This window comes from Nematocida ausubeli (genome assembly GCF_000738915.1).
Source record: "Nematocida ausubeli strain ERTm6 chromosome Unknown supercont2.3, whole genome shotgun sequence".
NCBI classification, from domain to species: Eukaryota; Fungi; Microsporidia; genus Nematocida; species Nematocida ausubeli.
Window position 1 is genome coordinate 164,129 of NW_026515636.1, and position 27,233 is coordinate 191,361.

General features: G+C 37.1%; 18 protein-coding genes and 1 non-coding gene across 19 annotated transcripts; 11 read left to right on the forward strand and 8 right to left on the reverse strand.

The window, feature by feature from the left end:
• Positions 1–838: 838 nt before the first annotated feature.
• NESG_01188 (RNA polymerase Rpb3/Rpb11 dimerization domain-containing protein) lies at positions 839–1,603 on the reverse strand (the record flags this gene model as incomplete). The annotated part of the gene is made up of 1 exon (XM_053048824.1): positions 839–1,603. One exon carries the CDS (start codon positions 1,601–1,603, stop codon positions 839–841), a length of 765 nt encoding a protein of 254 aa, XP_052904629.1.
• Positions 1,604–1,802: 199 nt separating this feature from the next.
• NESG_01189 (uncharacterized protein) lies at positions 1,803–2,438 on the forward strand (the record flags this gene model as incomplete). Its single annotated transcript, XM_053048825.1, has 1 exon — positions 1,803–2,438. The coding sequence occupies one exon, from the start codon at positions 1,803–1,805 to the stop codon at positions 2,436–2,438; it is 636 nt and encodes a 211-aa protein (XP_052904630.1).
• Positions 2,439–3,699: 1,261 nt separating this feature from the next.
• Positions 3,700–4,368, reverse strand: NESG_01190 (uncharacterized protein; the record flags this gene model as incomplete). Its single annotated transcript, XM_053048826.1, has 1 exon — positions 3,700–4,368. The coding sequence occupies one exon, from the start codon at positions 4,366–4,368 to the stop codon at positions 3,700–3,702; it is 669 nt and encodes a 222-aa protein (XP_052904631.1).
• An 86-nt stretch (positions 4,369–4,454) lies between these two features.
• NESG_01191 lies at positions 4,455–4,536 on the forward strand. The gene has a single exon. It is a non-coding gene; the product is annotated as a tRNA-Leu (tRNA).
• A 27-nt stretch (positions 4,537–4,563) lies between these two features.
• Positions 4,564–5,043, forward strand: NESG_01192 (uncharacterized protein; the record flags this gene model as incomplete). Its single annotated transcript, XM_053048827.1, has 1 exon — positions 4,564–5,043. The coding sequence occupies one exon, from the start codon at positions 4,564–4,566 to the stop codon at positions 5,041–5,043; it is 480 nt and encodes a 159-aa protein (XP_052904632.1).
• A 6-nt stretch (positions 5,044–5,049) lies between these two features.
• Positions 5,050–5,397, reverse strand: NESG_01193 (uncharacterized protein; the record flags this gene model as incomplete). The annotated part of the gene is made up of 1 exon (XM_053048828.1): positions 5,050–5,397. The coding sequence occupies one exon, from the start codon at positions 5,395–5,397 to the stop codon at positions 5,050–5,052; it is 348 nt and encodes a 115-aa protein (XP_052904633.1).
• Positions 5,398–7,451: 2,054 nt separating this feature from the next.
• Positions 7,452–7,979, forward strand: NESG_01194 (uncharacterized protein; the record flags this gene model as incomplete). The annotated part of the gene is made up of 1 exon (XM_053048829.1): positions 7,452–7,979. One exon carries the CDS (start codon positions 7,452–7,454, stop codon positions 7,977–7,979), a length of 528 nt encoding a protein of 175 aa, XP_052904634.1.
• A 1,446-nt stretch (positions 7,980–9,425) lies between these two features.
• NESG_01195 (uncharacterized protein) lies at positions 9,426–10,952 on the forward strand (the record flags this gene model as incomplete). The annotated part of the gene is made up of 1 exon (XM_053048830.1): positions 9,426–10,952. The coding sequence occupies one exon, from the start codon at positions 9,426–9,428 to the stop codon at positions 10,950–10,952; it is 1,527 nt and encodes a 508-aa protein (XP_052904635.1).
• A 42-nt stretch (positions 10,953–10,994) lies between these two features.
• NESG_01196 (uncharacterized protein) lies at positions 10,995–11,705 on the reverse strand (the record flags this gene model as incomplete). Its single annotated transcript, XM_053048831.1, has 1 exon — positions 10,995–11,705. One exon carries the CDS (start codon positions 11,703–11,705, stop codon positions 10,995–10,997), a length of 711 nt encoding a protein of 236 aa, XP_052904636.1.
• Positions 11,706–11,745: 40 nt separating this feature from the next.
• NESG_01197 (uncharacterized protein) lies at positions 11,746–13,065 on the forward strand (the record flags this gene model as incomplete). The annotated part of the gene is made up of 1 exon (XM_053048832.1): positions 11,746–13,065. One exon carries the CDS (start codon positions 11,746–11,748, stop codon positions 13,063–13,065), a length of 1,320 nt encoding a protein of 439 aa, XP_052904637.1.
• A 281-nt stretch (positions 13,066–13,346) lies between these two features.
• On the forward strand, positions 13,347–13,787 carry NESG_01198 (30S ribosomal protein S19; the record flags this gene model as incomplete). Its single annotated transcript, XM_053048833.1, has 1 exon — positions 13,347–13,787. The coding sequence occupies one exon, from the start codon at positions 13,347–13,349 to the stop codon at positions 13,785–13,787; it is 441 nt and encodes a 146-aa protein (XP_052904638.1).
• Positions 13,788–14,098: 311 nt separating this feature from the next.
• On the forward strand, positions 14,099–14,512 carry NESG_01199 (uncharacterized protein; the record flags this gene model as incomplete). The annotated part of the gene is made up of 1 exon (XM_053048834.1): positions 14,099–14,512. The coding sequence occupies one exon, from the start codon at positions 14,099–14,101 to the stop codon at positions 14,510–14,512; it is 414 nt and encodes a 137-aa protein (XP_052904639.1).
• A 148-nt stretch (positions 14,513–14,660) lies between these two features.
• Positions 14,661–15,296, reverse strand: NESG_01200 (uncharacterized protein; the record flags this gene model as incomplete). Its single annotated transcript, XM_053048835.1, has 1 exon — positions 14,661–15,296. One exon carries the CDS (start codon positions 15,294–15,296, stop codon positions 14,661–14,663), a length of 636 nt encoding a protein of 211 aa, XP_052904640.1.
• An 834-nt stretch (positions 15,297–16,130) lies between these two features.
• On the reverse strand, positions 16,131–16,631 carry NESG_01201 (uncharacterized protein; the record flags this gene model as incomplete). The annotated part of the gene is made up of 1 exon (XM_053048836.1): positions 16,131–16,631. The coding sequence occupies one exon, from the start codon at positions 16,629–16,631 to the stop codon at positions 16,131–16,133; it is 501 nt and encodes a 166-aa protein (XP_052904641.1).
• Positions 16,632–16,827: 196 nt separating this feature from the next.
• On the reverse strand, positions 16,828–17,235 carry NESG_01202 (uncharacterized protein; the record flags this gene model as incomplete). Its single annotated transcript, XM_053048837.1, has 1 exon — positions 16,828–17,235. One exon carries the CDS (start codon positions 17,233–17,235, stop codon positions 16,828–16,830), a length of 408 nt encoding a protein of 135 aa, XP_052904642.1.
• A 1,247-nt stretch (positions 17,236–18,482) lies between these two features.
• NESG_01203 (uncharacterized protein) lies at positions 18,483–19,373 on the reverse strand (the record flags this gene model as incomplete). Its single annotated transcript, XM_053048838.1, has 1 exon — positions 18,483–19,373. The coding sequence occupies one exon, from the start codon at positions 19,371–19,373 to the stop codon at positions 18,483–18,485; it is 891 nt and encodes a 296-aa protein (XP_052904643.1).
• A 1,656-nt stretch (positions 19,374–21,029) lies between these two features.
• NESG_01204 (uncharacterized protein) lies at positions 21,030–23,954 on the forward strand (the record flags this gene model as incomplete). The annotated part of the gene is made up of 1 exon (XM_053048839.1): positions 21,030–23,954. The coding sequence occupies one exon, from the start codon at positions 21,030–21,032 to the stop codon at positions 23,952–23,954; it is 2,925 nt and encodes a 974-aa protein (XP_052904644.1).
• A 1,067-nt stretch (positions 23,955–25,021) lies between these two features.
• NESG_01205 (uncharacterized protein) lies at positions 25,022–25,231 on the forward strand (the record flags this gene model as incomplete). Its single annotated transcript, XM_053048840.1, has 1 exon — positions 25,022–25,231. One exon carries the CDS (start codon positions 25,022–25,024, stop codon positions 25,229–25,231), a length of 210 nt encoding a protein of 69 aa, XP_052904645.1.
• A 308-nt stretch (positions 25,232–25,539) lies between these two features.
• Positions 25,540–26,208, forward strand: NESG_01206 (uncharacterized protein; the record flags this gene model as incomplete). The annotated part of the gene is made up of 1 exon (XM_053048841.1): positions 25,540–26,208. The coding sequence occupies one exon, from the start codon at positions 25,540–25,542 to the stop codon at positions 26,206–26,208; it is 669 nt and encodes a 222-aa protein (XP_052904646.1).
• Positions 26,209–27,233: the final 1,025 nt, after the last annotated feature.

Below are 27,233 nucleotides of genomic sequence, written 5' to 3' on the forward strand. Positions count from 1 at the left end.
TTCCATAAATGCCTTGGAGAGTGTGCATCCAGCAATCCAGCAATCCAAAAAACTCAGCAATCTTTTTATTGAAGACCAAGAAGTCCTCTAATTTCTCTATTTGATCTATAAGATAAACCTCATCCTTGCATGCTGCACAGAAGTATCATACATATAAGGCCTTAAGGACGTTAAATTCTTCCTCTGAATTAGCAATGTATATCTCAGTAATTGAGTGGCTGGTCTTTATTATCACTCTGTGGCATACTTGCATTCTTTATTTTACTATGTACATTTTAGTAGCATGTCCATCGGCAGCTGCTTAAATAGTTATAAATATACCGCAAGAAATAAGCCATGTGATAAATTCAGGAGTAAGTCTAATATTTCAGTGGAAACACACCTATGATCATAGTGTAAGGAATATCTACTACTTATCTATATCAAAGATGGATGATTTTATCTGTATAGAAAGTCTCTTTGTTTTAGTAATATCTTGGGTAGAGCTAAAGAAATCTAGAATCCCCTAAAAGGATCTATGTAATACCCAATGAGAGACTTATTGCATACACAAGCTGCAATTAAAAAATCCTCTTAAGGCGAAAATGGAAAAATAGAAAGGCACATGGCACTCATGCATCTATACACATGCATATAATTCTGGCTGTGTTCTGGTATATCTTATTTTTGGGCCTTTCTATCTAAATTATTGCTTCTGTCATATTCTGCATTCTTGCTGAATTTTATTGTATTCAAGCTATACAGATGCATGAATTAATTCTTACGTAATGAAGACAAGCTTCCTTGGCTCTTTATGGTAAACTTAATGGCATTTGGCTTTGTGCATAATTAGTATTTATTATATCTCTTCTAACGCATCCCTTACATGTTTTAATTTGTCCTTAAGCACCTTCACTGCCTGCGATAACACCTCCATTGGCTTCAAGGATCCTTTTATTACTTCAACATTAAAATGGAACTTTTTTGGCTCTGTGCTGTGCTTGTATGTTTCTGACTGCGCAGAGGCTGACTCGCCAGCAAACCACGGCTTGGGCCACTCACTATTAATATCTTTTTCGTGCCAGAATTTAGTGTGTCTTAAGGAGTTGTCTTCATCGTATCCAAAGGCAACTGTGGCCACGGGAGACCACTTAGCATGCTTCTTTCCAACCCCCTTTACAGCAATGCATTTGCACTTTATTGACTGCTTGTGGCCCAGTCGGGTTATAATGGAAGGGTGCTTTGGGTCACCAATATTTAGAGACACGCCCCCTTCCATGAACAGACTCTTCGATGTTACTGTCAAAGTCGTTGGTCCGTCATTCTTCACATCGAGTACAATAGAGATAGAACAGTTTTTGCAGAAACTTTTGCAGCTGCAGTCTTTTGGATACAGATACTTTTCTACCGTGCTGCTTTCTATGGGAATTAGTCCAAGTCTGTCTGTCGTCATTTCTTCTGGAATAACCGTATAATTTTTGTCAAACTGCACAATGTCTATGGCTAGAGTAGGGATTTCTGTCATTATCACACGCCTCAGTGCATTTGCCATGCCGAGTGTGCAGTCCTCTAGTGTGAATTTAATGTTATCCTCAGTGACCTCTTCTATTTCTATTTTTACCATAAAAATAATTTGCACTTACATTTACTTTATAGTTTTAACTCTCGCTAATATATGCGCAAAGTGTGCATGCAATTAATATTTCTTAATTATTTGTGCCTATCTTTGTCTTTTACTAGTGATTCTATAAATTGAAATCCGTCGAAAATTAGATCGAAAATTAATTGGTATTTATAATTAAATTCTTGTATTGCAAAAAAAAATGAATCTGCAGAATCAGTTGTTCATGGTTGTTGGAATGATCGCACTCATTTTCACTGGGACATTCACCACGCTATTCATTGTATCGTCCCCTAGATCAATAGATTACTCCATGCAAAAAGTCAATACCCCTGTCCCCAGAAATGAGCTTGCTGAATATTTCTCAAACAGCACAGTCACATATAAAATTTGGTATGATGTGCTTATGGACTTTTCAATCATCCAAACACTGGACGATATAGACTCTTCGAATGATAATATCCAATTCTTTACAGATATTGATATGGACACTCAAATCACAGATCTGCAGCAGCTTGGACCAAATATAGTCAGCACCCGGGACTACGTGAATTTCCAAAATAGCGAAGAACAGCACGTGTTTTACTTTGCAGAGAGCGAGCAGGCAAATGTCCAGTATGTTATTTCCGCATATAATAACAACTTAAGAAATAGACAGACTGCTGTGTGTGCATTTTACATGCATAATGAAGTCTTAAAGGGGTACGTTCTAAATAATTTAATTTTGAGAGCAGTTCAGACGAGCGAGATAGTTCTTTTATTAGACGAGCCTGTAGAATTTGTCAAGATTATTGACTTTGATGGAAATTCATATGAATTTACAATGGAAAATGTTTAGTTTCTTCTAGCATAATTGACAAATAACAATAAAACATATAGAAAGTATTTGAATCTAGTGTTTATCCTGTTCTATTTTATCTACTATGATGTGCAATGGATTTCATTGTTAGTCTTAGTACTTTACATAATACTACTGTGTACTCGACCCGAAGATGTAGTCATATATATTGGAAATCTATATGATAAATGCACTTTTATTTATAAAGACAAGTGTTTAGGGCATAATTTGTATTCTTTTAGTTGTAAAATATGTTTTATTTTCTAAAAGAAATCCCATTCATTTTATATAATGTGTGCATGTGAACTGAATGAAAGGTATACTTTTAAATATTATAGAAAGAAAACTTAAAATAAAATTATTGTATCCAAGGTATAATGGTACAGAGTCTGCTGCTCCTTCAAAAAGCAGTAATATGAAAGAACAGAGTGGCAGATGTGTTTTGTCTACCTGTGGTCTTTTCATTGATGCTTATAATTTACTGTAAAGCAAGAAATTATTATTGCAGTATTCAAGTTTCCTGCATACAATGCATATAGAACGAAGAAAACTCTCTTGCATTAACAATATGCACTCACATATTATCTATACACTAGATACAGCACAAATTCATATTTACAACACTGCAGTGCTAATACTCATTTTTTGCTTTTCCCACAAAACTTCTACTCTAAGCAGTCTGCTATAGCATAGTAACCAAGAAAATTAAGAAAAGTATTTCTAGTGCAGAAGTGTAAAACTATTAACATATAAAGGCATATTTCAGAAGAAAAAGAAAGAGGCAGTTATTTAATTGCTTTAATGTAAATAATATTAGCCTACAGACCACTTGGCATATCCTTTGCTATTTTACCCCTTTCTACCTCGTAAGTATTAGGAGCCTCTGTTCTTTCTGTGTGCTCTGCACTAAAGGGATAGAGTGCTACTAGACAGAGCATAAAGCAGCTGCATATTTTAAGCCGGCTGTCCTGCAGATTCTTCTTATTCAAGGCACGCCATTGCGTATTTCAGCATATTGTATAATAGTGGGTAGGAAACAAATGGCGTGCAAGAAAAACAATTACAGTTTAGACGCGAAGTAGCCCAATTTACAAAACGCAGCATACAGCCTTCTAAGAAAAGCAGAAAGAAGATAAAGGAACTGCACACAAATCAAGAACAGATAGAACATTTTGACAGTGCCAGGAGCTATTATTTGCTTGCTCCTGTGTGCTCTCTATAAATAAAAATAGAGCCTGGCTGGCGCACAGAACCCAAATATTTACTTGGTCTGGGTCGTGTTTGGCCTGTGCTGCTCTGGTTCTATTTTGCGAACTTCCTCCAATATCATCTGAGATATCATGTCTTTCGGCTGGCTTCCATCAATTCGCGCAAGCTTGTTTGTCTTAATTCCCTTTTCAATTACCTTTCCTGTTTTCTCAATAAAGTCCAGGATGCGCCCTTTAATTAGCTCCACCCGGTCGTCTTCTCGTTTTACAAGCTTTTCCCCTGTGACGTCGTCCAACCCGGGAACTTTTGGTGGGTTGTACTTTTTGTGATAAATCCTGCCTGATGAAAGATGGCAGAGGCGGCCCTCTACTCTCTCCATAATATAATCCATGGGTGTGTCAAGGAACAGTATCCTATCATAGTGGAAGTCAATCGAGTCAAGCTGCTCTTCTGTCCTAGGATATCCGTCAAGAATAAATCCGCCCTCCACACTGTTTATGTGCGCATTGATTAGGTCTCTAATTACAGAGTCACTTACAAACTTCCCTGCATTCAATTGTTTTTTAATGTACCGTGCCAGCTCAGTGTCCTTTTCCATTTCGCTTCGCAGTATATCACCAGATGAGATGTGCGGAATCCCCATGCGACTCGAAAGTATCTTGCACTGAGTCCCTTTCCCTGCCAAAGGAGGCCCAATCATTAATATTTTGTATCCTTGCATATATGATTTTTCTCGCACAGCAACAAAATATTTAATGCAAAAACACCCTGCACATTCCGAGAGGCTCCTGTCCCTCAGATTCACAAGGCATCTTGGTCGAGAGGTCTAAGACGTGGCACTCAAGATGCTATCCTTTACAGGGCGTGGGTTCGAATCCCACAGATGTCATTTTTTACATTTCTTAATTTTTGTTTTATGGTAGTACGAACTCCTAGGCGCGCAGCGCACAAGAGGACTCCCTACAAACAGAGAACACAGGAGGTGCCCGAGCAAGAAAACACTCTCCCGAATTCAAACTTGATTGATCTCATCAAGTACTACAAAGAGAAGGAGGAAATAAGAGAGGAGTATATAAATGCACTGAAGGCAGAGAACACTCACTTAAGAAACAGTCTTGTAGTGCCAGACCAGTCGGTTTTCACTGGAATGACAATATCCAGAGTGGAGGACACGCTATACTGCAAGCAAACCATAGAGAAGGACGGCGTCGTCTGCTCACTTTCTTTTTTATTAGAGGAGCATGAAATGATCTACACTTACATATACCAAGAAAGCAGAAACATAAAAGACCTCCCAGACTACTTACAGAGAACCATTAACTTCCCGAAGACACAGGTAAAGATCTTCTTCTTTAATATTTACCAGTGTGTAGCTAAGGACGACGACGATGAATAAAGCTAATTATAAATCAAAAGACAAAGACAGCCTTTTAAATATCTCTGAAGTGAATTCTGTCTTAAGATTCGGGTCTGCACTGTGCATGCATTCGTCCAAAGAGGACGGGGTGCTGTGCTGTGAGGAGGTGGAAGATGCACTGCTGGGAATTGAGTCTTTTCTGGGTGGTTTTGTGCAGAAAGAGTTTTTGTGCAGGAACTGTGCGCTGGAGAGAGCATTTTTTATCTTCTCTGCTGGTGGGGTGGGTTCTATTATGTCTTTGCAGGTGTCTGCGATGTGGCATGCGTGATGCTCTTTATCCTCTGCTGGTTGTTCTGTCTGGGTTTCCTTTTTCTTGAATCTTTTGTAGTTCATGCTTTTTCTTGCAAAGTATTCATATATATGCGCATCCTAAGAATATTGCATTTTCTTTCTGGAATATGTGTCTGTAATTTATAAATATTACTGCGTCCTAATATATTTAATGCATACCCAGAGTGCATGGCCCTGCCCTGGTGAATGCGTGGTTTTCCACAGAATATATGTTGTGGCTGGAGAATTAATATTTATACGGTTTGTTATTTCTATTTAGCCTATGCCATTATATTGTGCTAAGAGTCTAATCAAAAGGCACCAGAGATGTAACGACTATTTGCTACAGTAGATGAATAAATGCAGAAAAATAGAAAAATGCAGTTGCTCTTTCAATAATTCTGTTTCCTTTAAATTTGAATCTTTCTGCTGTTTCTGTTGAATTTTGGATCTTTTATGCTGCACTTGCAGTATTTATTTGCCTTTTAGGCCTCTGGTTTCATTCTGTCTTTCTTTATATAAATATTCAAAGTCTACAGAATTGATATGGACATTTTTTCACTGGAAGGTTTAATAATCATTTTAATGCGAAGAGACCGGGAAAATCCAAAAGATGCAAGAAATTGAAGAACCATGAATGAGCACAGCCCTTGGGAGAACAAAGATACAGGTGCTGCTGGTGCCATAGAAGAAGTCAATTAAAAACAAAACAGGCCTAAACTAGCGCCCAAATGTAGATTCTTTCAAATTTAGAAGATTCTCAATAGAGAAATCTGAGTACTTATAGTAAAACATTTAGAAGCTGTATATTTAGAAAGATTATTTGCAGAAAAGATGAATAATAGACTATACTGGGCAAAAATGCATCATAGTATTGCTACATGGAGTAGTTTAGTAGAAAAATAAAAATGCAATAAAAAATTACACTATACAAAAGACTTGGCTTTATTATTTGGCCTACTTCACATAGACTGTATTTAAATATCATGAAAATAAGTGCATATATTTGCCACACATCACATATTTTCCATAAGAGCTTGTCTTTGCATTCCAGATGAGCTTTATTTGATCAGAGTGCCATATGGTGGCTTGCCATTAAAATAATCCGAATGTACTACACAGCCAGACAGGCTAAAGAATTAGGCAAGTTCAATAGACTCATGGTGCAGGTATGATATAGCCCAAATGATTTACAGACTAGGTCTGGTCTCTGCACTGCTTTATATCTTTTTAGAGAAATATGTAGTTTATTTTACATATTATAGTGGACCATGCTATTTGAACTATTAGAGGCTCTAATTCACTTATTGCATGGTTTTTCAACTCTATTTAAATTATATTCCTATAAATGTAAATACATATACGGAAAACAACCAGAAATGTACATAATAGTATGCACAGGTGTAGGTTAAGTGGTTTGGCTCTAGATGTAACGTGTATTCAAGAAACAAAGGCAGTAGTTACAGCGCATTTGGTGCAGGATAAACAATTTGCATGCATACGGATAGGTGTATTTCTTAGCCTACACAGAGCAGTACTGCAATAAAGCTTCATGTATGCACACTGCAATGCATAAAGAAGCTTAATACATCATAGAAGGGTATAAACCATGGGAATTCAAACTCTATTATTTATTATCACCTAGGTGATAGAGATACATAGCTCTTGACATCTTTCTTGCAGCTTTAGTTTTTTGCAAACACCCTTGTTCTCTTGGCATGTGCAGTTGTTCTTAGCTTGTTTTTATAAATAGAGCAAGAGGCTTTCTAAAAAAAGAATGCCAGGCCATTGTGCTTTGGTGCGTAGAGTCCAGCTGCTCCTGGGAGGGCTCTCTTTTCTATAGCATGTCAACATTGCTTTTGTGTATGGCGATGTATGGAAAAACCCATCGGCCGCACATGCACTTTGCTCCATACCACTTAAACCGTCCTAATACTTTGTTGCACTTGCTGCAGTGTATCCGGCCTTCCTTCCTTTCCTCAATTTTAGCACCATTTGGGATTTCTTCAAGCACTATGCTACCGCACTGGGGGTGCTCCTCCAGTTTGTTCCCGTTAATTAATCCTCTGCAATTCTTGCATGTAGCATTCATTTTCTTTATTTTCTTTTTTGTGGATATGAGCAGTGAAGTGCCCCGCGTGTACAGAGAGATAATAGAAGAGGTGATTCGAAATACTACGGAGAACAACTACAGAATTGGAATAGATAAAAATGTGCTGGAGGAAATAAAAAGTACCTGGATTGCAAAGATATGTGAGTATACAGATATAGGAGAGTATAAAATACTAAGCTATGACAATAGAATGAACATGGAGGGATACTACTCAGGCGGATACCCATATTCAGACTATGGGTACAACAAAGAGTACTCATACTATTACCAGGATAAAGAAGAAAAAGACGACTCGGAGGACCAGTATGACGGGCTTCCAGAGGGAAACGAGGAGGAGCTAGACTCAAATGATCTCTCAGAGAGTGACTGCGATATAGAGAGCGAAGAGCCCACCAAGAACGTTATGCTATGTCTTTTTGATAAGGTCACTCGAGTAAAAGATAAAAGGCGATGTACATTAAAACATGGGTTTCTTACAATTGGGCGCACCGACTATACCTTCAATGTGGCCAATGGCGACTTGGAGTGGTAATCTAGCTAGTAAAATGTTTATTTATTTCTGTTCCTTGCTCTCCTCTCTTAGCTTTATTTCAATAAATTTGTCTAGTAATGCCCTGGCCCGGATGTTATTCTGTCTGTTCTTTATGGATTTTGTGCAGGGCGAGTCGATTACATCTTGTGTTGGTGACCAGAAGACTTTTGAAAGGAAAGGTTTCTTGTTCGTGCTTGGGAGCGGCATGAATTTAAATAAAAATAGAAAATTAATTATAGATAATGGAAGGGCAAATATGATGAAAATATTTCATCATAATCATGCATATACTATGTGCAGGATTGCAGAAGATGAGTCTCTCAAAAAATAACAAAAAGAATGATGTAACCTGAATTAAGGATTTCATCTCCTGCTGTTGATGTTTTGATTATTTTATTTACTCTCTCATTAGTCTAGCAGTTTGTGCTGTATTCCTGCCGATGTTTTGTCCAAGAAATACTAGAGAATAAAAATGTTTATAAAATATGCACACGCCCTCATAGAAGTGAAAAGTATGCCCATTAAATTACTAGCTTCTTCGTAAGGGCTGTGCTCTGGGCCAAGGGGGAAATATGTATATTTTTATTAGGTGCGGTATGCTATGCATGCAATGGCTTTCAGCAGAATTAATGTGCTTTTTTATTTATATGCAGTGCCAGTCATTTCTACTTCTAAGGGCAGCAGAAAATACGCTGGAGCTGGATACAGTAGAAAGATTTTTACTCTAAATAGAGAGGCATTCGTCTGTGTGCTCACATGTTTAAAATATTTTAGCATACTTCAGAATATATATGGATGCATTAACATGGACCGACAGTGTTTGGGCTAGATATAAGTTTCACTGCGTATTATAACAAAAGATTTGCGATATATTGGATTTCTATTTAGATAATGTTGAGCTTCTTGAATGAATATTATAATTATAGATGGCCTTTGTGCACAAACGCTTGTGAAAAAGAAGTTGAACACAGCCTTGTATTAGGTATTGAAAAACAGAAGACATCGTTTGGGTTTGCAAAAAAAGATGCGACTAAATACAAGCACTACACACAGCAAAAGAGGAAAGCCCATTAATAGGAAAAATATAATGCGCCTGCCCTGCCGCAAGCTGCTTTCTTCTAGAATATAGTGTGAATTAAGAAAGACTAAGGACCTGGCATAGAAGAGGTTTATGTACATGTTCTATCAATTCACAGAATGTCTTTCTATACAGCGTCGCTTAGAAGAGCTTATAAGATAATTTAGAGTGAAAACTGCATGGTTCATTTCTAGTGGATGCACAGGGTTTGGTCTTTCTAAGAATGATAGTTTTGGAAATCACTCATTGCACTATGGTAATAGCCTAATATAGTCTAAGTGGTATGTGTTGTTCCTAGAAACAAATGTTTATTTGTGTATGAAGAGTGTTTCATATATACTATAAAAGAAAAAGAATAGTGGTTAGCCATGAAAGGAACCATTATAGTTTGCACAATGGCAGTGGTCTTGACAGTTGGGTACATATCTATGACCCACAAAGCACAGACAGGAAGAGTGTTACTTGAAGTCATTAGCGATCTAAACAAAGCAAAGTTAAGGATAGGGGAACTTCTTAAAAAGAAAAAAACAGGAGAAAAGGTGGAGAAGGCACTGGCAGGTGACTTAGAAAATATTGAAAGAAAGATGGAAAAAATAAAGGACCAGGTGCTTCTCCCAGAGAAGAGTGCGTCTAAAGTGGAGAGAGCTTCTTCAATGGAAAGCATGAAGCAAAAGACAGGGCCAAATGCCATAGAGAGCACAAATCTCCTTTCAAACAAAATAGTTGATCAGATCATAGACAGCTATCTCAAGGGATCCCTTCCTATGGAGACAATTACAAAGGCAATAATGGAGAGGCCAGAGCTGCTTGCATTTACACCAAAGCTGCTGGGGCTAAACCAGCTTCCGCTGAGCAACAACATTCGCGCATCGGAGATACCCACAACACTAATGAAAAACATAATTGAAGAGCAGGCACAGCCCATTATATACCCAAGCATACCTAAAATGCAGCCGTACATAAGTGACAGCGAAATGCGCAACAGCCTGCAGAGCAGATTTGAAAATGAAATGGAGGAAGAGGCCATTCATAGATCCATTCCAATGAAACAGCTTTCCAGACCCAGCAAAAAGGTGCTTATTAGGTTGCCACCACCAGAGGCACCTCAGGCTAATATAGCACACATGCTCAAGCCAATTATCAGGCAGACAGAAGGATCTACCCACATGACTAGCAGAATGCACAGTCACCAAAATGAGGAGAGAGGAATTCCGCCAAGCACAAGATACATTGTGAGCAACCTTGCCAAACAGAGCCATCAGGAAAAGCAGGAAACAATGCATCCAGCATTGAAGGCACTTGCCATGAAGGAAGAGGAAGTGCAAGAAGTTGAAGAACATAGTATGAAGCCACAAGAGAAAAATCAAAAAGCCGAGAAAAACAGTGCAGTTCCAAAAACAAAAGTACCCGCAGAGAAAAAGGCTCTCGAGCTCAGCATGCTCAGACAAGTACTAAATGCAACAGAAAAAGGCATTAATCAAGCAATTCTAAACAGCGAGATTTCAACACACGGGCTTATTGTAGAAAGCCCTGTAGAAAGCCTCAAAAAAGAAATAAAGCCAGCTGCTATAGAAAAAAAGAGTGCGTTTGTAAAAGAGAAAACAGAATCTTTTGAGGAAGAGGAAGAAGAGGAGGATGACATGCAGTTTGAGCCATCTGCTGCAGAAAAGATAAGCAGCAAGAAAGCTGCACAGACAATTGCTCTGCCAAAACCCAAGCCAAAGGCCATAGCAAAACAGCCTATAACAGTAGTAAAGCCCCTTCAAAGCCATGCAACAGAAGAAGATCTGGTAAATCAAGAAGTGCATCAAGAAGCGCATCAAGAAGAAGACCTGAAATCTGTCTACCAAGCAAAGGCAGCAGCAGCTCATAAAGAGAGCACTGCTGTCCTATAAAAGCACTTTGGAAAGCAAGAAAATAAACGAAATTTATCTCTTTTATTTGTGAATCTTTTTTCGAAGAATAATAAAGTCCATATAGCAGGAAAATACAATGTACAAATACCTATACCAGAGAAGTTGGCTTGTGTGATACCGCATTCTTTTTCTATTTTTTATAGATTCAGTAGCAGAACTTGTGATCAAGATATCAGTATCTGGGCTGCTGCCCAGCCGGAAGACTGCAAGGAGGGGAAAGATATACTTTTCGATCAGGGTGAGAGACACTAGATTGTACAGATGTTCTGTGTTTACTTTTTTCGCTAGTGCATCTCCTAGTTCACAGCACGTTATGTGGTCACAGTGGCGACTTACGCCGCTTGCATCAAATGTAACAAGCGCAGTGCTCTGCGTTTTTCTGTAAATTTCCTCCAGGCTGCTCATAAGTTTGTTTGTGACAGCTAGCTCTGAATCAGGATACTCAAGCATAAAAAGAGGCACTTTATGGGATGCACACAAACGCTCCATCTCCTTACTACGCACCTCTTTATCTCCGCCTTTGTCACCGCCAGTGCAAACAACGATAGATATGCTTCCTTTGTTTGCTAGGATTTTCGTTAGAAAAGGACCAAAAAACATGCTTTCATCATCGGGGTGGGCTATAACCAGTAAATACCGCAGAGACCTATCTAACTTATAAAAGTTCATGATGTGCAGAATGTGCACTGTAATAATTCTCACAAGTAATACAGAAAGGAAGACCTGTATCATTCTTATATTTTTGTATTTTTTGCAAATTAATAATTTGTTTATGCTGGCAGCTGTACTATTACTAAGCGAAACAGGGTCGCACATTGCCAGGCCGCTTGTGGAGATGAACAAGGATAAAATATCCCAAATGATTGAGGTGTTTCTGGATGTAAAGGGAAAAAGAAAGTATGCATGCGCGCTGCCTAGCCCAATAGGCACGTTCTTCTATCAAGAGGTAGATAGTCTGACAGTGGTTGTTCTGGCGGATAAAGAAGACAGGCGCATCTCAGAGTCGCTCAAAAAGGTAGAGGTTCTTAGCAAGTCGCTTATAAAGGACATAAGTTTGGAGAGCAGCGAGATTTTTCTTCTGCTTTCCATAATTGACGAGATATTCACAAAAGAAGGGGTTGTAAACAGAACAGTTGAAGAGATAACGCGGATAGTGGGGATGCAGAGCAATGATGAAATACTGCACGAGATGATCATGAAAGGAAAAGAGAAGGAAATGGAGAAGGCTGCAAAAATGAGAAAGATGCATCCTGCAATCGATGAGATTACCAAAGAAATGGAGGAGATACGAATCCTGAGGAAAGACCTAAAGGAGATTCCAGTGGCAGTACATAGAAAGGAAGAGCCAAAGGCAAGATTTGAGATAAAGAAGACAAAGCCATTTATAGAGACAATGGAGAATAAAATAAACATTGTAACCCATCAGAAGCACACAGCAACCATAAATTCAGAAACAGAAATAGTCAAGGCAGAGGGCGTGGGGGAAATGCTGATCAGAATAACAGACGAAGAGCATGCAAATATTTCGATCCATCTGAACAAATCCAAGCCAAGCAATGCACGGGCGCACCCCTCTGTAGATAAAAAGGCTTTTTTAGGAGACAGAATAGTCCCAAAGACAGACCTGCCAAAAGGCATTACTCTTACTCTGATGAAGTGGCCTCTTGAGGAGGTAAAGATGCCAATTGAGGTGTCATTCTGGCAGACTGAGATATCAGAGGAGCGGTACAAGTTTTTTATTGAAATAACCGCAAATACTGATGTAAAGAAAGTGGTTGTAAAGGTCCCCATTAAAAGAGTGTCTGACATGGAGATAGTGAATGGAAAGGTTGCAGGCGATTACATAGTTGGCGAAATAGAAGATATAACCCGGGACGAATCGAAGTCAGTTGAGTTTTCAGGCCTCTGTGATGACACGGACTCGCTCTTCCCATTCCACGTGTGCTATACTGTTGAGGAGAAAGAAACGCTCTCTCCGCTTGAGGTTGAGTCCGTCCACCACGCAGAGAGTGAGGGCGGGGCGCAGGTTGATCGTGCGTTCATTTCAATGGCCACAGTAATTGAAGGAGACTGCACAGTGCTCAACCACTAGATAGTCTTTAAAGACATATCTATAGATGGAGCCAAGTTATCTGCATCTTATGCAGTGAAGAGTAAGTAAATAATTGAGGGCGCTATAGCCGCATTTTCATGCATTTTGTCTTATGTGTATCTATTTCTTATGGCAGCTGCCCTTACTGCAGAGGTGCCAGTACTATGCTGCTCTGCATGCAACTAAATAGTGGTGATCTGCACGGCAGCGTGCTGGATGGATTCTGTTATTTTCTGTTATTCAGTAGGAATATTTTACAAATTATTTTTTTATATCCCCAGATGGAAAATACCCAAGCACAGAAGAGAAAGACATTCAGGAAGTTTGAATACCGTGGAATTGACTTCGATGACTTGGTAAAGATGCCAATTGAAGAGTTCTCAGCCCTGTTAAAATCAGGAGCCAGAAGAAGAGTTAGAAGAGGATTCAGCCAAAAGGAGATTCAGTTCCTTCTTGACTGCGAAAAGTCAAAGGCAGCAGCAGAGAACTCTAGAGACAAGCCAGAGTGCGTTACAACTCACTGCAGATCCATGATTATTTTCCCACAGCTAGTTGGGTGTGTATTGGGTGTATACAATGGAAAGGAGCACGTTACATTTGAGGTAAAGCCAGAAATGATTGGATTTAGACTAGCAGACTTCAGTTCCCCACAGAAGATGGTTTCCCACGGAAAGCCTGGAATTGGTGCCACTTCCTCATCCAAGTTCGTACCCCTGAAATAAAAGGAAATACTATGGTTTACATGCTTATTCAAACTTATTTGCGGTGTTTTGCTTCTTCCTGCGTCTGTGCTCTATTTGCATTATGGTTTAAATTTTCCGGCTGCAATATGCCGTCCGCACTGTTTTCTGCCCGCGTATGCGGAGAAGATGGGCATGCTGCTCGGTGACATGCACATTATCTCAGCTCCAGAAATGTACACCACGCATTGCGTAGTATATTGGCGGCTGCACTGCAGTGCACTGCGTTCTTAGAGCTCTTTCTACGCCCACCGGTAGAATCTACTTATATTTTTTCTTTTTTTTCACCCTGCATGAAATACAACACAAAAATAAGCAGCTCCAGAAGAAAGTGCCGAAAGGCCCACTTTAACGCAAATGATGCCAAGAGACGAATGATTATGTCCGCAGGTCTGAGCAAAGAGCTAAGATCCGAGTACATCTTCAAGTCATTTCCTGTAGTAAAGGGAGATGAAGTGCTTGTCCTAAAGGGAGACTTAAAGGGAAAGACCGGTAAAATTGTCAAAGTAAACAGAGCTACATTCAAGGTAGTATTAGACATATCATACAGAGAGAAGAAGAATGGACAGACTGCCTCCTTTGGAATCTACCCATCCTCCCTGGTTATCACCAAGTTCGCCCTTGACAAGAACAGAGACGCACTTCTGCAGAAAAAGAAAGAGGCACGCATTGCTGGAGATGCTCTAAAGAAAGAAAGACAAGAATAAATATGCGCTATTTATAATATATTTGCATTGCGATTTGTGATATTTTTGGATACTTTATTATACAGTTGGCCATGTCTTATTAAGCATACTGCGGTACATGGCTGTGGCTGATTAGATACTTCTCCATTTTTGCATTTTCCTGCTTATTTTACTGCTTTCTCAGCAGCCGTTCCCGAATCCTTCTAATTTTGTCTCTGGCTGGCTCGGGTATCTCTTCGACCTCGTATTCGTGGTACTGCAGAATTCGTGTCATTATTTGTGTCTGCTGTGCTTTAACTGAAAATGACTTGTTCAAGATACTCTCTAGCGCATCCTTCTGTGCCAAGCCAAGCGTAAATATAATGTGCAATAATGAAGAGAGTAGTGCTGGGTTCTCAGACAGCAGCATTCTAATCTCCTCGGGTCTATTCACGGCAAGCTGCTTCATGTGCCGCAAAATGTCCTTTGTTTCGTCTGGTGTTAGCTTATCGAGAGTGCTGACAATGCCGTCTATGTCTAACTTCACCTGCTCAGCCTGCGGCTGCTGCGCTGAATTATTATCAGCATAGTTTATCTTCACAGGCCTATTATTCAGCATTATCTTCAGTCTGTTTACTGCTATATCTGCAACTATTGGGGACTCGTACGTACAGAAACCGTACCCCTTTGATTTACCTGTGGCTCTATCGGTTACCATCCTAAAGGATATAACTCTGCCAACAGATGAAAGCTCTTCTACAATGGTTTCTTCTGGAACTGTAAAGTCAATATTGCCCACAAAGACAGTGCATCCTCTATTCCCCATTGAAAATATTTTGCAAGAATAATAAAGACATATAGCAGTCTACATGTACATTCATGGGAAAATAATAAGCACTGCAATGAAGCAAATAGCCTGCAGAATGCAATGATATTCTAAATCTGCTGTGCTGGAGTGGTAGAATTTTATTCAGAGAGAAATGATCTGGCAATAAGCCGGGTTCTAAATAGTAAGCATAGAAAGCCTACAGAAGCTAAAATGTCTTAGACACCTATTAATAAGAGAACTTCAGACAGAAATAGAATACATCAGATGCAAATAAGACACTTCTAAAGGATACTTGGTTAGATATTCATTTTTACTTAATGCAGATGCCAGAAACAAGGAGTTCTCCTGTTGAAAGAACTAGTTGCTGCATAATAAGCAGCAAAGGACATTGAAGAGAGAGTTAAAGCTACAACTGAAAGAGATTAATTTTAAGATTTGTGTTTCATTCTAGTATGCTAATTACCAGTAATTTTTAATTTCAATGCACTGGAGGCATACAGACCAAGAAAGAATTGCAATTCACGGAACTGCAGCCCTTCCAAAGAGAATTAAGTAAACTTGAATTTTTATTAAAATATAGCTAAAACAGTATAAGTAATTCTTGTACGTATGGTCCAACGGAATGGAAAGAATTAAAATGCAGCTGGCATATCTACTATGCAGCCAGGCAAGAGTGTTTGTCTAGGTATATGTGCCTGCATGTACCCAGATAAAGCATGTGGTTCTGCAGCAAGCTCTGCTTGCCAGAATGAGATGTATACGAGTAGACCAGATATTTCACACAGTGCACCTCCAGATTGGATGAACTGCCACAGTGTGCAGTCTATTATTTTATATGCAACTGAGAATGTATCTGTATGCATAGTGCATTGCTACGCCTATAAATATATCTATGAACGTGTGGTAGTACTCTACTGTGTGTATTAGAACTCGGTGGTATTCATATATTAATATGACAATGGGTATGCTTCTATTAACATTTAAAAGAATGTGCATTCCATTGAGAAGAATGAAGGTGTGCCCAGACGGGTTGATGGGCAGCTTGTTGTCGCCCAGGAATATGCGTGCGTCCTTGATCCATCCTATGATGGATGTGAACACAAAGTACATGAGTATCTCTGTTATTGTATGGAATATGCCCCGAATGTGCACCTTATGCCCGTGCAGGTGCGATACAATGTAGGGAAGAATAAAACCGCACTTATTCACAATGAATATCTCCCAGGCATAGAGGCGTGCTGTGTTTACATAGCCAAAAATGACTGCCTCTTCTGAGGAGTTAAACAAGGAGTACAGAACAATGTAGAGCACGTACGCATGAAACACCTGCATAAAAGAAAATGAAAATTGCAAGTGCGTATTTATTCATGGTTCAACAAATCCGATAAGGACTGTATGCAAGGCAGTCTCGGCTCTCTTACGATGTGAATATGCAATATTTATGCACTATAGTGTACGTATTATCATTTGGGTTAGATGCCAAGCACAGAGGGCCTTTCGTCCACTCCATCCATTCTGCACTATTAAATCACTTACTGGATCTGGATGGTACCTTAGCGACAGCCTCCTTTATTTCCTTAAGAGCATGGGTTCTGAGCTCACCTGAGAGATTGACCTGCACTGCAGCCATTACTTCCTCAAGGTTGATTGTCTGCTTGCCTACCTTGCGTGCAAGAATCTCGCAGTCGTGGGACAGCTTGTCAATTATGTCACAGACAATGTTGCAAAGACTTTCTACTACTGGCCCGCTGACCTGAGGGGGTGCAGCCTGGTAGGTGTTCTTAAGCATTCTCTTAATGGATGATCTGAAATTGTATTGGCTTTTAGACATGTGGTTTGCCTTCTTCTTCTTCTTTTCAGATGCGCCTACACCCTTTGCTGGTGCCTTTCCTGCTGGTACTATTTTTTTGTCTCCTGTCTTTGCGTCCATCTTCATTATTTGTGCAAATAAATTTATATTTATACTTTTGTTTTGGCGGGTACTTTCCCTCCAAAATGCACAGCACAGAAGAATGGCCTTTTTTCGACTAAAACAAAGGACCACACGGCAGAATACCTTTAAACTGCACCTGCAATGGGTGCATGAAGTTCATTTGGCTCTTGCCTGAATGTAAGATTGATTTTTCAATTAATCCAGATCACACTCCATGTTCCATTTACATATTACATGAATCTGCATAGCAGTAATTAAGAGAAGCAAGGTAATTCTTGGTGTTTTGCAATAAAATATGGATATCATGGGGTGTGTACTCTTGTGAGTGGAAGTCCATGCAAATGAACTCAGGATACGTATAAGGCTCTTCTAGTGTATTTGTAGACTAATCTGTCTCCTTATACAGGTTTACTATAGTTGGTACTAGCTTAGTCTACTTTTCTAAATTCAAGCTTTGCAATATTTATCAGATGATTACAGGAGCACGGGAATAAGCACTCTTTCATTCGGATATAGGCAGATAGAAAAATGACTGAATAAGAAATACTCGCATACTCTCAGAATACTGTGAAGGGCATGTGACAGACGAAGTCTTATTTTGTTATGTGCATGGCTACCTATAAAGGAGTCTTCTAGTATATTGTATAGAATATTCAAATGAATATATGTACCCCTGAGTCTTTAATTAGCAGAATTTATAGAAGGCAGAAATTGAAATGCAGACATATATTACTAAGACATTGGAAGCCTTAATATCACATTATTGCATCCGAAAGTAACCAGAATTCATTTTCTACAGATGGCTCTGTAAGAACATTTAATCCTAGTCTATTTACATACTTAGTTTATTCTCTGCTATGGCACAGTAATAAGGCTAGAATGTGTTTTCTCTAGAATGAGCTTATACGGAAAATGAGTCTACAGGTGCATGGTGCTATTCCATTCCACAGATAAGCTGTAATAGGGCCAGTATGCTACATTCTTCAAAAAGATGCATCTCCTGCTATTCACAGTAACTTTCATACTTATTTAAACTAACCCCATGGCAACACTTTATTCAGAGTGCATTGAGCAGAGTATTAGTATAGCCAGCAACTAGTGAAAAGTGCTTCAGATATGCCTTCATGACATAGAACAAAGCATTCTAGTTTAATCTGCGCATGCTTTTAACTGAACACACTCTACTATATGTGTATAACATGCCTGTGACAAACATAACAGTCTCTTTATTATTCTTGTATTCCCTGAATTTATTTACTCTTTCGCATTACATCGTACGCTTTGTTCACTTTCTTGCAAGTCTTAGCTGGCATTTTAGTCTCTACTTCTTGCAATATCCCTTGGACATCCTGCTCCTTCTTTAGTAAATTTAAAAGTGACAGCAGCAATAGAGGCCCTAGCAGAACCCCTGCACTTCCAAATATTTTCCATCCTAGAACACTGCTTACATTAATGAATATTTTATAGTCTATTAGAAGATTCTTCTTCTTTTTATCCATTAATATACTGCTTATAGTGAGATGCACTAAAAGTATTATAAGCATCATGGAGGCAGACTTCAGAATATTTTCACTTCCATAGTAAACCATCTTTGCTGCATAAAGAATGAACAGAGCTGTAAATGGGAATATTCTGCTGGCGATGCTTATTATGCACAGCTTGTTGACTAATGACTCTTTTTCAAATATCCAAATGATAAGCGATATTAAAATGTACTCAAAGCTTACAGCAGTCTCTGCAACAACCAACGATCTAAAAATGTCGAAAATAAAAACACAATTAATATTTTTAAACATCAGGTATAACGAGCTATTTCCAATCTTGTAGAAGTAGTATAAAGAGAGCGCAAAGAATATGGAGTGCACAATCACCTGGTTATAGTTTTCATATAGAATATACAATAGAATATTGTAGCTTAGCCCATAGCCAACCAGCAAAAAGGGCAGGAATGTGTACACTATAGATACTATAACCGACGCGTGCACAATTGGCAGCAGCAAAAATGGCGTATTTTCATTAATTTGCTTTAAAATAATGGAATAGCACATTGAATAAAAAATAGTCAGAAAGTAGTCATGGAACAAGAGATAATTGCCATATAGGATCAGGGAGAAGAAAAGGCATTTCAACACAGGGACCATAAAAATAATAAAAAATAATTCTTTAATAGTAAAAATAAACACAGGAGGACTACTATTGTTTAAAGTGATAATTAGTATAGTGACATAAATTGAAGAAAACATATTCAGATGATTTTGGGCTATAAATCTGCATGTACCCCATGGAGAGCAATGAAGATTTAATGAATGCCTATTTATACGTGTAGATTAGAGAGGGATTTCAGTGGCTGCCACTCCTATCCTAATAAGTTGAAATACTACAAAGAATTTATCTTCTGCAGCAACCAGAAGAAAAGGCATAAATGGCTCTAATGCATAAAGAAGTACATAATATTCACATGTCTAGTGAGATTTCTTTATTATTTTAATTTAACCTCATGCTGTTGCCTCTATAGAACCTCCTGGGTACTCTTCTATTTTTGTGAAATAACTTGCACTCTACCAAGAGAGAAAAAAGAACAGACTAAAATAACAATGCACATAGACACTAATGCAATAATAAATGGTATTTATTTCAGTGCTAGTATCAGTTTTTTATAGTCACGCAATGGCTATAACTTATTTTATAGCCACATATGAAATCTGTCTGTTGTATTTGCAGAATGTAAAGATATTCTTTTAATTAAAGGAAGAAGTAATTTATTTAATTATATAGCAATGCATGTATATCTGTTGGTGTGTTATCTTGTAAGAATAAATACATAGTATTAACAAGTTAATTGTATTTAATACGGCTAGCCTCCCAAAGAGAGATAATTGCTTCTAGCATACTTCTTCTGAAAATATGCTAAAAATGGAGGTTCGGGTTATATTTGGTTGGCTGTGTATTCTATTAGCTTTTATTTTACAAAAACCCATTGTTGGTAGATCTATTTGTCTAAGTTTTCTGTGAGCTATTGGACTTGGCCTTTCTATTCTGCAGCATCCTTTATTTCTTGCTATAATTTAATTATGCGCTTAGGACAGACCAATTGAAATTATTTTAGTTTGAAGCCCATAGAGAGCAATAAAGTTTCTCAGAAGTAGTAATTCTTACACAGTGTAAAAGTCAGTTACTTCTATGCTTTATCTATTTTATGGTATACAGCTATTGTGCTCTATGATTATGTTAAATTTCTAAGAGTATTCAATTTAATAATCTTGTTTATTGAATTTTCTTTTGTTTGTGAATGATAATTCAAGTTATATAAATATACGCATACTGTAAACATAGCACATATCATAAATCACAAATAACATATGCCAAAACAAACAAAACAAACAGAAAGTTCTTTAATCTAAGCTGAGTTTTCTAGTTGGGAATACTCCAATTATAATTTAAATTTAAGTTCACTTTTTATGGAAGACTTCTAAGTATGCACATAATGCTATTCTCCTGGTGTATAGTACATGGTCTTTACACAAATATGCACGAGAACACTTTCTTATAGGTCACTTCAAACCATATTTTCACTCATGAAATTCTAGTCTAGGCTTTTTCTCTTAACTACCCCTGTAATAATTTTGAAAACACCAAAATTTGCTCGAATTTAATTAACTGTAAATTTAAGTAAATTTAATTATTCTAAAAGTAGAACTAAAAACAAATAAAGCATTGTTTGTTTCTGATTTAATTTAAATGTGGACAAAAAAATGATCGGAAATAAAGTATAAATACAGAAAGAACTCGTACACAATATGATAGGAATTTCAAATGGCTCACTAAGAGTAATATTGATAGGAATAGCTGGAATTATAGGAATAGCCTGCATGACTGTAATGGGAATGTATTTATTCTCTTCAAAAGAGGATGAAAGCATACACCAACCTCATGCGGAAAGGCAAGGAAGTAGTGGTCTAAAGGGTTTTTATGCGTCAAAGCACGTCAGATCCACTTTGAAAACTTTTGAACAAAACGGCTCTAGTATTGAATACAATGAATTAGACTATACTACTAGAAGCTCAAAATTAAAGAATGAACAAGAATTGCCTCAAGGCGATGAAAGAAAAGTAACTGACCAGAGCAGTAGTTCTAACCATGTGTACTTAAGTGCGCAAAATGGTGATTATAAGAAGGAAACCTTTGTTGGACAAAAAGGAAATAATGATGACTCAGTATACAGTACAGACGCTGCTTCTGAAAGTAGCAATATCTCACAAATAAGTACTCCTCCCCATAAGATAGATCCTACTAGACAGATGGTTGATGAGTCTTCATCAAAACCACCCCATGCTACTAAGGAATCATCCAGTGATACTAGACACCCACCCCATGATACTAGACACTCACCCAGTAATACTACGGAAGAATATACTTCTTGCCACAGTACACAACGCGGTCCTCCACATAAATTGAAGATTACAGATTTATTTACTTATCTGGATAATGCAGAAAAATATAACCAAAATAATAATTATCTTAAAAAAGCAATTGATAAATGGTATCCAACTATTCTACATCGGAATAGTGCATCTGGATGTAGCCTGAATGATAATCTGAGTAAGGGTATAAAAATTGGTAATGCCTTACCATATCGTACAATGCCATTATCTACTAATGATAAAACCAAAATTATAGATATACTATGTAAATTGCCTGATTTTGACATGAATTCTAGCCAAAATGGATATAAAGTTTTAAATGCTATTATGTCTTTTGGTAGTAATTTCGTAGAGAGAAAAAGCAATATTGACTATTTAGCTAAAATGCTCGAAGTGACAGATTCTAAGGATTTCTCTGCTGAAGAGCGTAAAGTATTTGGTAGTTCTAAAAATATAAATAATATAACTATGTTAAGTGAGCTTCTAAGAAAATCGGAAGTGTATTTTCCAAAGACATATGAGAGTTATAAAGATTCGGAAGAGTTTAAAAATGATTGTTCATATATAGAATATACAGTGGGAGATGTTTTTATAGATAATATGCAATATTTTGAACTTGACTCAGAAATGAATAATGATAACTTGTTTAAAATACTAGAAACTAATGCAAACGGCAAAGATTCATTAATTGCTGCTATTATGTTAATTTTTAGTATTCCAGAAATTAGGAGTGATCTTACATTTGTAAATGTATTTTTCAAAGCCGTAAACAAAACAATTTTTCAAAATATAAATCAAACGGATCTGAATGAAAAATTAAAACAGATGATAGGACCGAGATCTTTTGAAGTCAATGTATCTAGTTTCTTGGACATATTCATGTCGTTAGCATGTATAGTAGGAGCAGAGTATTCGAGTGAAAATGATGTTGCGAATAATCTCCCTGCTATTTTAAGCAGAATAGAAAACACTATATCTATCAAAAATGCTTGCCTGGCATATGAACATTTGGTTTTCGTGATGAGAGTTGTCTATACAATAATTCCTCACTATATTTTTGGTGTTAAAATGCGCGGAAAACAAATATTCAGACTACCATCGTGTAGTCTTTCTATTGCTAATATTAAAGTAGAAAAGACTAATGATACTGAAAAGTACAAATTAGAAAATTTCGAGCTACGTGGTGCGTCTAGTTATATTTCTATTAGTCGTACTCCCAATAATTTTAATCCCGATGAATTTAATTTAGAATTGACTGATCGTGATATTACCACTGTTTCCCTACCATACTTCTCTGTTATTTTTGTAGATAATAGAGAGCACCGCCGTAAACCTCTTTATCTCCCATATAGTGAAATTTTCTATAACCTAGAAAACACTAAAGCGTGTATATCAAGGGTATATAATCTAGATATAGAAAACATTCACATATTCTTCTATTCCATAGCTAATAAAACATGGTCATCTTATGAACATGTTTATACTACAGATAATAGTACCCATAATGGATATGTTCCAGTGTTCTACTATATAGAAATCCCTAATGGTGTAGATTTAGATAAATGCTCACTCTTAATGATAACTAAGGAAGATAAAGATCAGACTGACGATTCTGTAATTGCACTTCCCTTATTCCTAAATCGTCTTTACCAAGATATTTTAGAAGAAGAGCTCGATGATTTGCCAACATTTACTAATGATCACATTGTTACCGGATTAAACTTTAAAGATGTGGCTCCATGCAATTTTGAATTTAAAGTTAAAAATCCCGATTTAGATTCAAGAAGGGTATATAAGGGACTATCATTCAAAATCAACACAGATGTAGAGCTAGAGATTCCATCAACTATGGATCTTGATCATGTATTTGTCTATAACACAAGTGCTATCAGTAATGATCCTAAGAATTTGGATACTCGAAATTTATTTTTTTTTACAGTGCCTATTCGGGATAAATATGCTAATTTTTACTTCAGTCTTAATGGAAGTGTTTTAAATACGTTTTCATATAGAAACTCTAGTGTCTATACTCCATTTGGCTCTATCTCTTATAGCCGGAAATATACTAATTGTTCCCTTTCGTTAGTTAAGAAATCAGAAAATGATGAAGGTTATATCTATCAGTCTTTATTTTCTTCTAGGCCCACTGAAAACCCTACTACTGATGGCAAGGAAGATACTACAGAAAACGAGAGTACTCTCATAGATTCAAGTTTACTTATACGTGCGGATTCTTATGACATTTTGTATGATTCATTCCTTCTATCATGTTTGCTTGCAAGGCTTGTTTCTTTAGCTTAGTCATTTAGTTTGTGTCTATATTTGTTTCTTTATACTTTTCACTTTTCTGTCTGTACTGATCCTTGGCTTATGTGCGCGTAATTGCGTAAAAAACAAACTCATCAGTAACTCCCATAAGTGCAAAATATTCGAGATAAAATAGCTACAATAAAGCCAGTATATTCATAATTTGAATATAAGGCATTATGAGATTTTAATTTGCAGAGAGTTAAGATAAGCATACTGTAAGAACAGTAGCTAAAATTATCTTTATGCATTCAATAAATGTTTCTTCTTATGAAATTAGTATTTTTACTGTGCCTGCCCTCAAGATTATTATACATTCTATAGTAGCATGCATTATTCTCATCCAGCATTTTTTTAAATTTTTTGTAGTTCACACGAAAATATAAAGTATATGTACACTAGCATATATTTTCTATACTAAAGGCTTTCAATTTCATAAAAAAGCACAGAAAAATAAAAAGAGACAATAAACACAGAGAAGAGAAGTAGGGATTTCACCAGGCCTTATTGACTTATAGATACGCTTAAGTGTATTCTTAACAGGCCTTCATATTATAAGTAGGATTCTCACATGTTCAAGTATTCAAATGTTCAAAAAGCTCATTCTGCACAAATGTAGAGTTATTTACTTTTCAAATATGAATTTATGCTGCTTCTATGCCTCTTCTGTATAATTTATAGAGGTTCTTTTGTTAATCTCTCACAACTGTATATTTGGTTTCTAAATTTTGTTTAAACCATACTACAGCTCAAATAACTAAATTTCTAAGCCAAAAGCAATATTCCTCAAATAGACCCCTATCCATAAATTTGTACGTTATATTCAGTGGTTTTATTTATATAGAGGCATTCAAAGCATGCAACTGCGGAAATTGTCTGGTAGCATGGATAATCTCTACTTGCGCCATACATGCCTAAGACAAGAAGAAAACACTTAGTATACCAGAAAATAAGATAATTTCGCATATAATAAATATTCATAACTTCAAAAACTTCTTAGAGACAATAAGTCTAGCTGGAGTATTTATATTTCATATGAAGAAGGATAAAATATTTTTACTATGAATATAAGCATTCTAGGCTCCTTCCTGCCTAGTCTAGCAGGAAAAAGAGTAGCTGTCCGAATATCTACTGGATACGTATACAAAGGGATACTTGCAGGATATGACGATAGAATGAATGTCCTTCTAAAGAAGTGTATTTTAGACGCAGTCTGTAATAAAGTCCTTATTCGGTGCAGTAACATAGTAAGTATATGCAGGGATGATTAGTGCGCATAAGAGACTGTTGTGCTGTGGTAGTAGAGTGCAGGCTATAATTTTCAGAAGAAGGCGCATTGACTGCAGAGTATCAACTTCTTAATAAAAGTCAAGTGCAGTGTTTGGCAGAGAGGGATATTTAATATACTGTCTGGTGTTTTAAAAGTTTTATGGAGAGATTTCTTAGAAAGGAACTTTTAGGATACGGAACATATTCAATGGTAAGTTAAAGCGTCTAACATAAGGTATATGAAGGATATGATACAATTGAGAACACTAAAGTTGCATTAAAAATAATCAAACTATCAGAGGAAGAAGGAATGCCAAACACTGCACTAAGGGAAATATCCATAATGAAAGGACTATCCCACAGAAATATTCTTTCAATACACAGCATACTGCATAGTGAGACAGAGCTAATAATAGTTCTGTCATACATAGAGACTGATCTAAAAAAGCTGCTGCTCTCAGGGCAGGCAATAAATGCAAAGTATCTTGTGAAACAGTTAGTAGAAGGTGTTGCATACCTGCACAGTCAACAAATCATCCATCGGGACTTGAAGCCGCAGAATATCTTGGTAGACAAGGATGAGTGCTTGAAGATAGCAGATTTCGGGCTTGCCAGGAGTCTTGAAATAAAAATGCCATCGTATTCATCTGAGGTGGTGACTCTGTGGTACAGGTCCCCCGAGCTGCTCAAGGGTTCGAAAGTGTACGGGTACTCGATTGATATTTGGAGTGTAGGCTGCATCATAAGTGAAATACTAACAGGAGTAGCACTTTTCTCAGGAAGCGACAAGCCAGATCAGATTGTCAGAATATCCCGGTATCTTGATATGCAGGCAACCGCCCAGATGGAGTACTTGCTGAAGCTTCACTCCGCTCACGACCCAATGTATGCAGGCCTTATATTTGAATGCTTGAAGGAAGTGCCAGAGAAAAGGATCACTGCGCATGAAGCACTAAACTATTTGAGCCAAATAGAGTAGAGGAAAGAATCAGCCAGAGGATGATGAATAAAGAGTCGGTGGGAGATGTTTAAAATATTCGCTTGGTTCAGTCTACAATTTTAAAGCTTTCTGTACAGAGTATTATAAGTGAACTCAGAAAATAATTTCCAGTTTTTTGTGAATTCCAGAAATGCACAAATCTAAGCAGAACCCTGCAGAAGTATCTAGCTAGGAAGAATATTTAAGTCCGCAGTAAAGACATATGTCATTTTCCTCTGGATATAGTCTAAATTAGAGAACATTCAGAATGTATTTTATTCTTACGGGTTTGCAAGGTAGTTGTAGTACTTTAATGAGCTGTATTTATAATTAGTTTTTGTTCATGTGTTTTGAGTTAGTGCATGATTATATTACTTCCTTGCAATTCCATAGCAAGGCTTTCATCTTAATTTATATAAATCCCTTTGAAGCCATCTGAATGCATAATAATTACCACTAGTTTGCAACAGGACAGAAACATTCGAGAGAATGAAGTCTCATAGACAGAGAATATTCAAAAATACAGTAAAACTACAATTTGCTCAGAACATTCTTTTTACAACAAGAAGAAATTCCAAACTAAAATACATTTAATTGGGGCATTCTTACTCCGTAGTATAGATCTGAATATAACCAAGAAGATGCAAATATTGAAAGAAAATCATAGACCATTCAAGACAAACTACAGCAAAAACAGTAGCCAAAGATAGTTTTACTATGAAAATAGAACTTATTCAATTAATATTTAAGGCAGGCACACAAAAAAAGAAATATTTCAGAGTGTATATAGTAGTATACAATAGGATAGAGAGTTCTAAAAGTGTTTTTTTATTGTAGATGTATATATGGGGCACTTTAACCTGTAGTCTTTGTATATTATATGCTTTTATTATTGAAATATCGCACCTTTGTAATACTTTCTTTTGGTTTTATGGCTTTTCTCTAATTCGTATATTTTTCTGAAATTATTCCATTTTATACCAGAGACTTTATTGTCTGAAATAAAGAAGTACATAATTTACCAT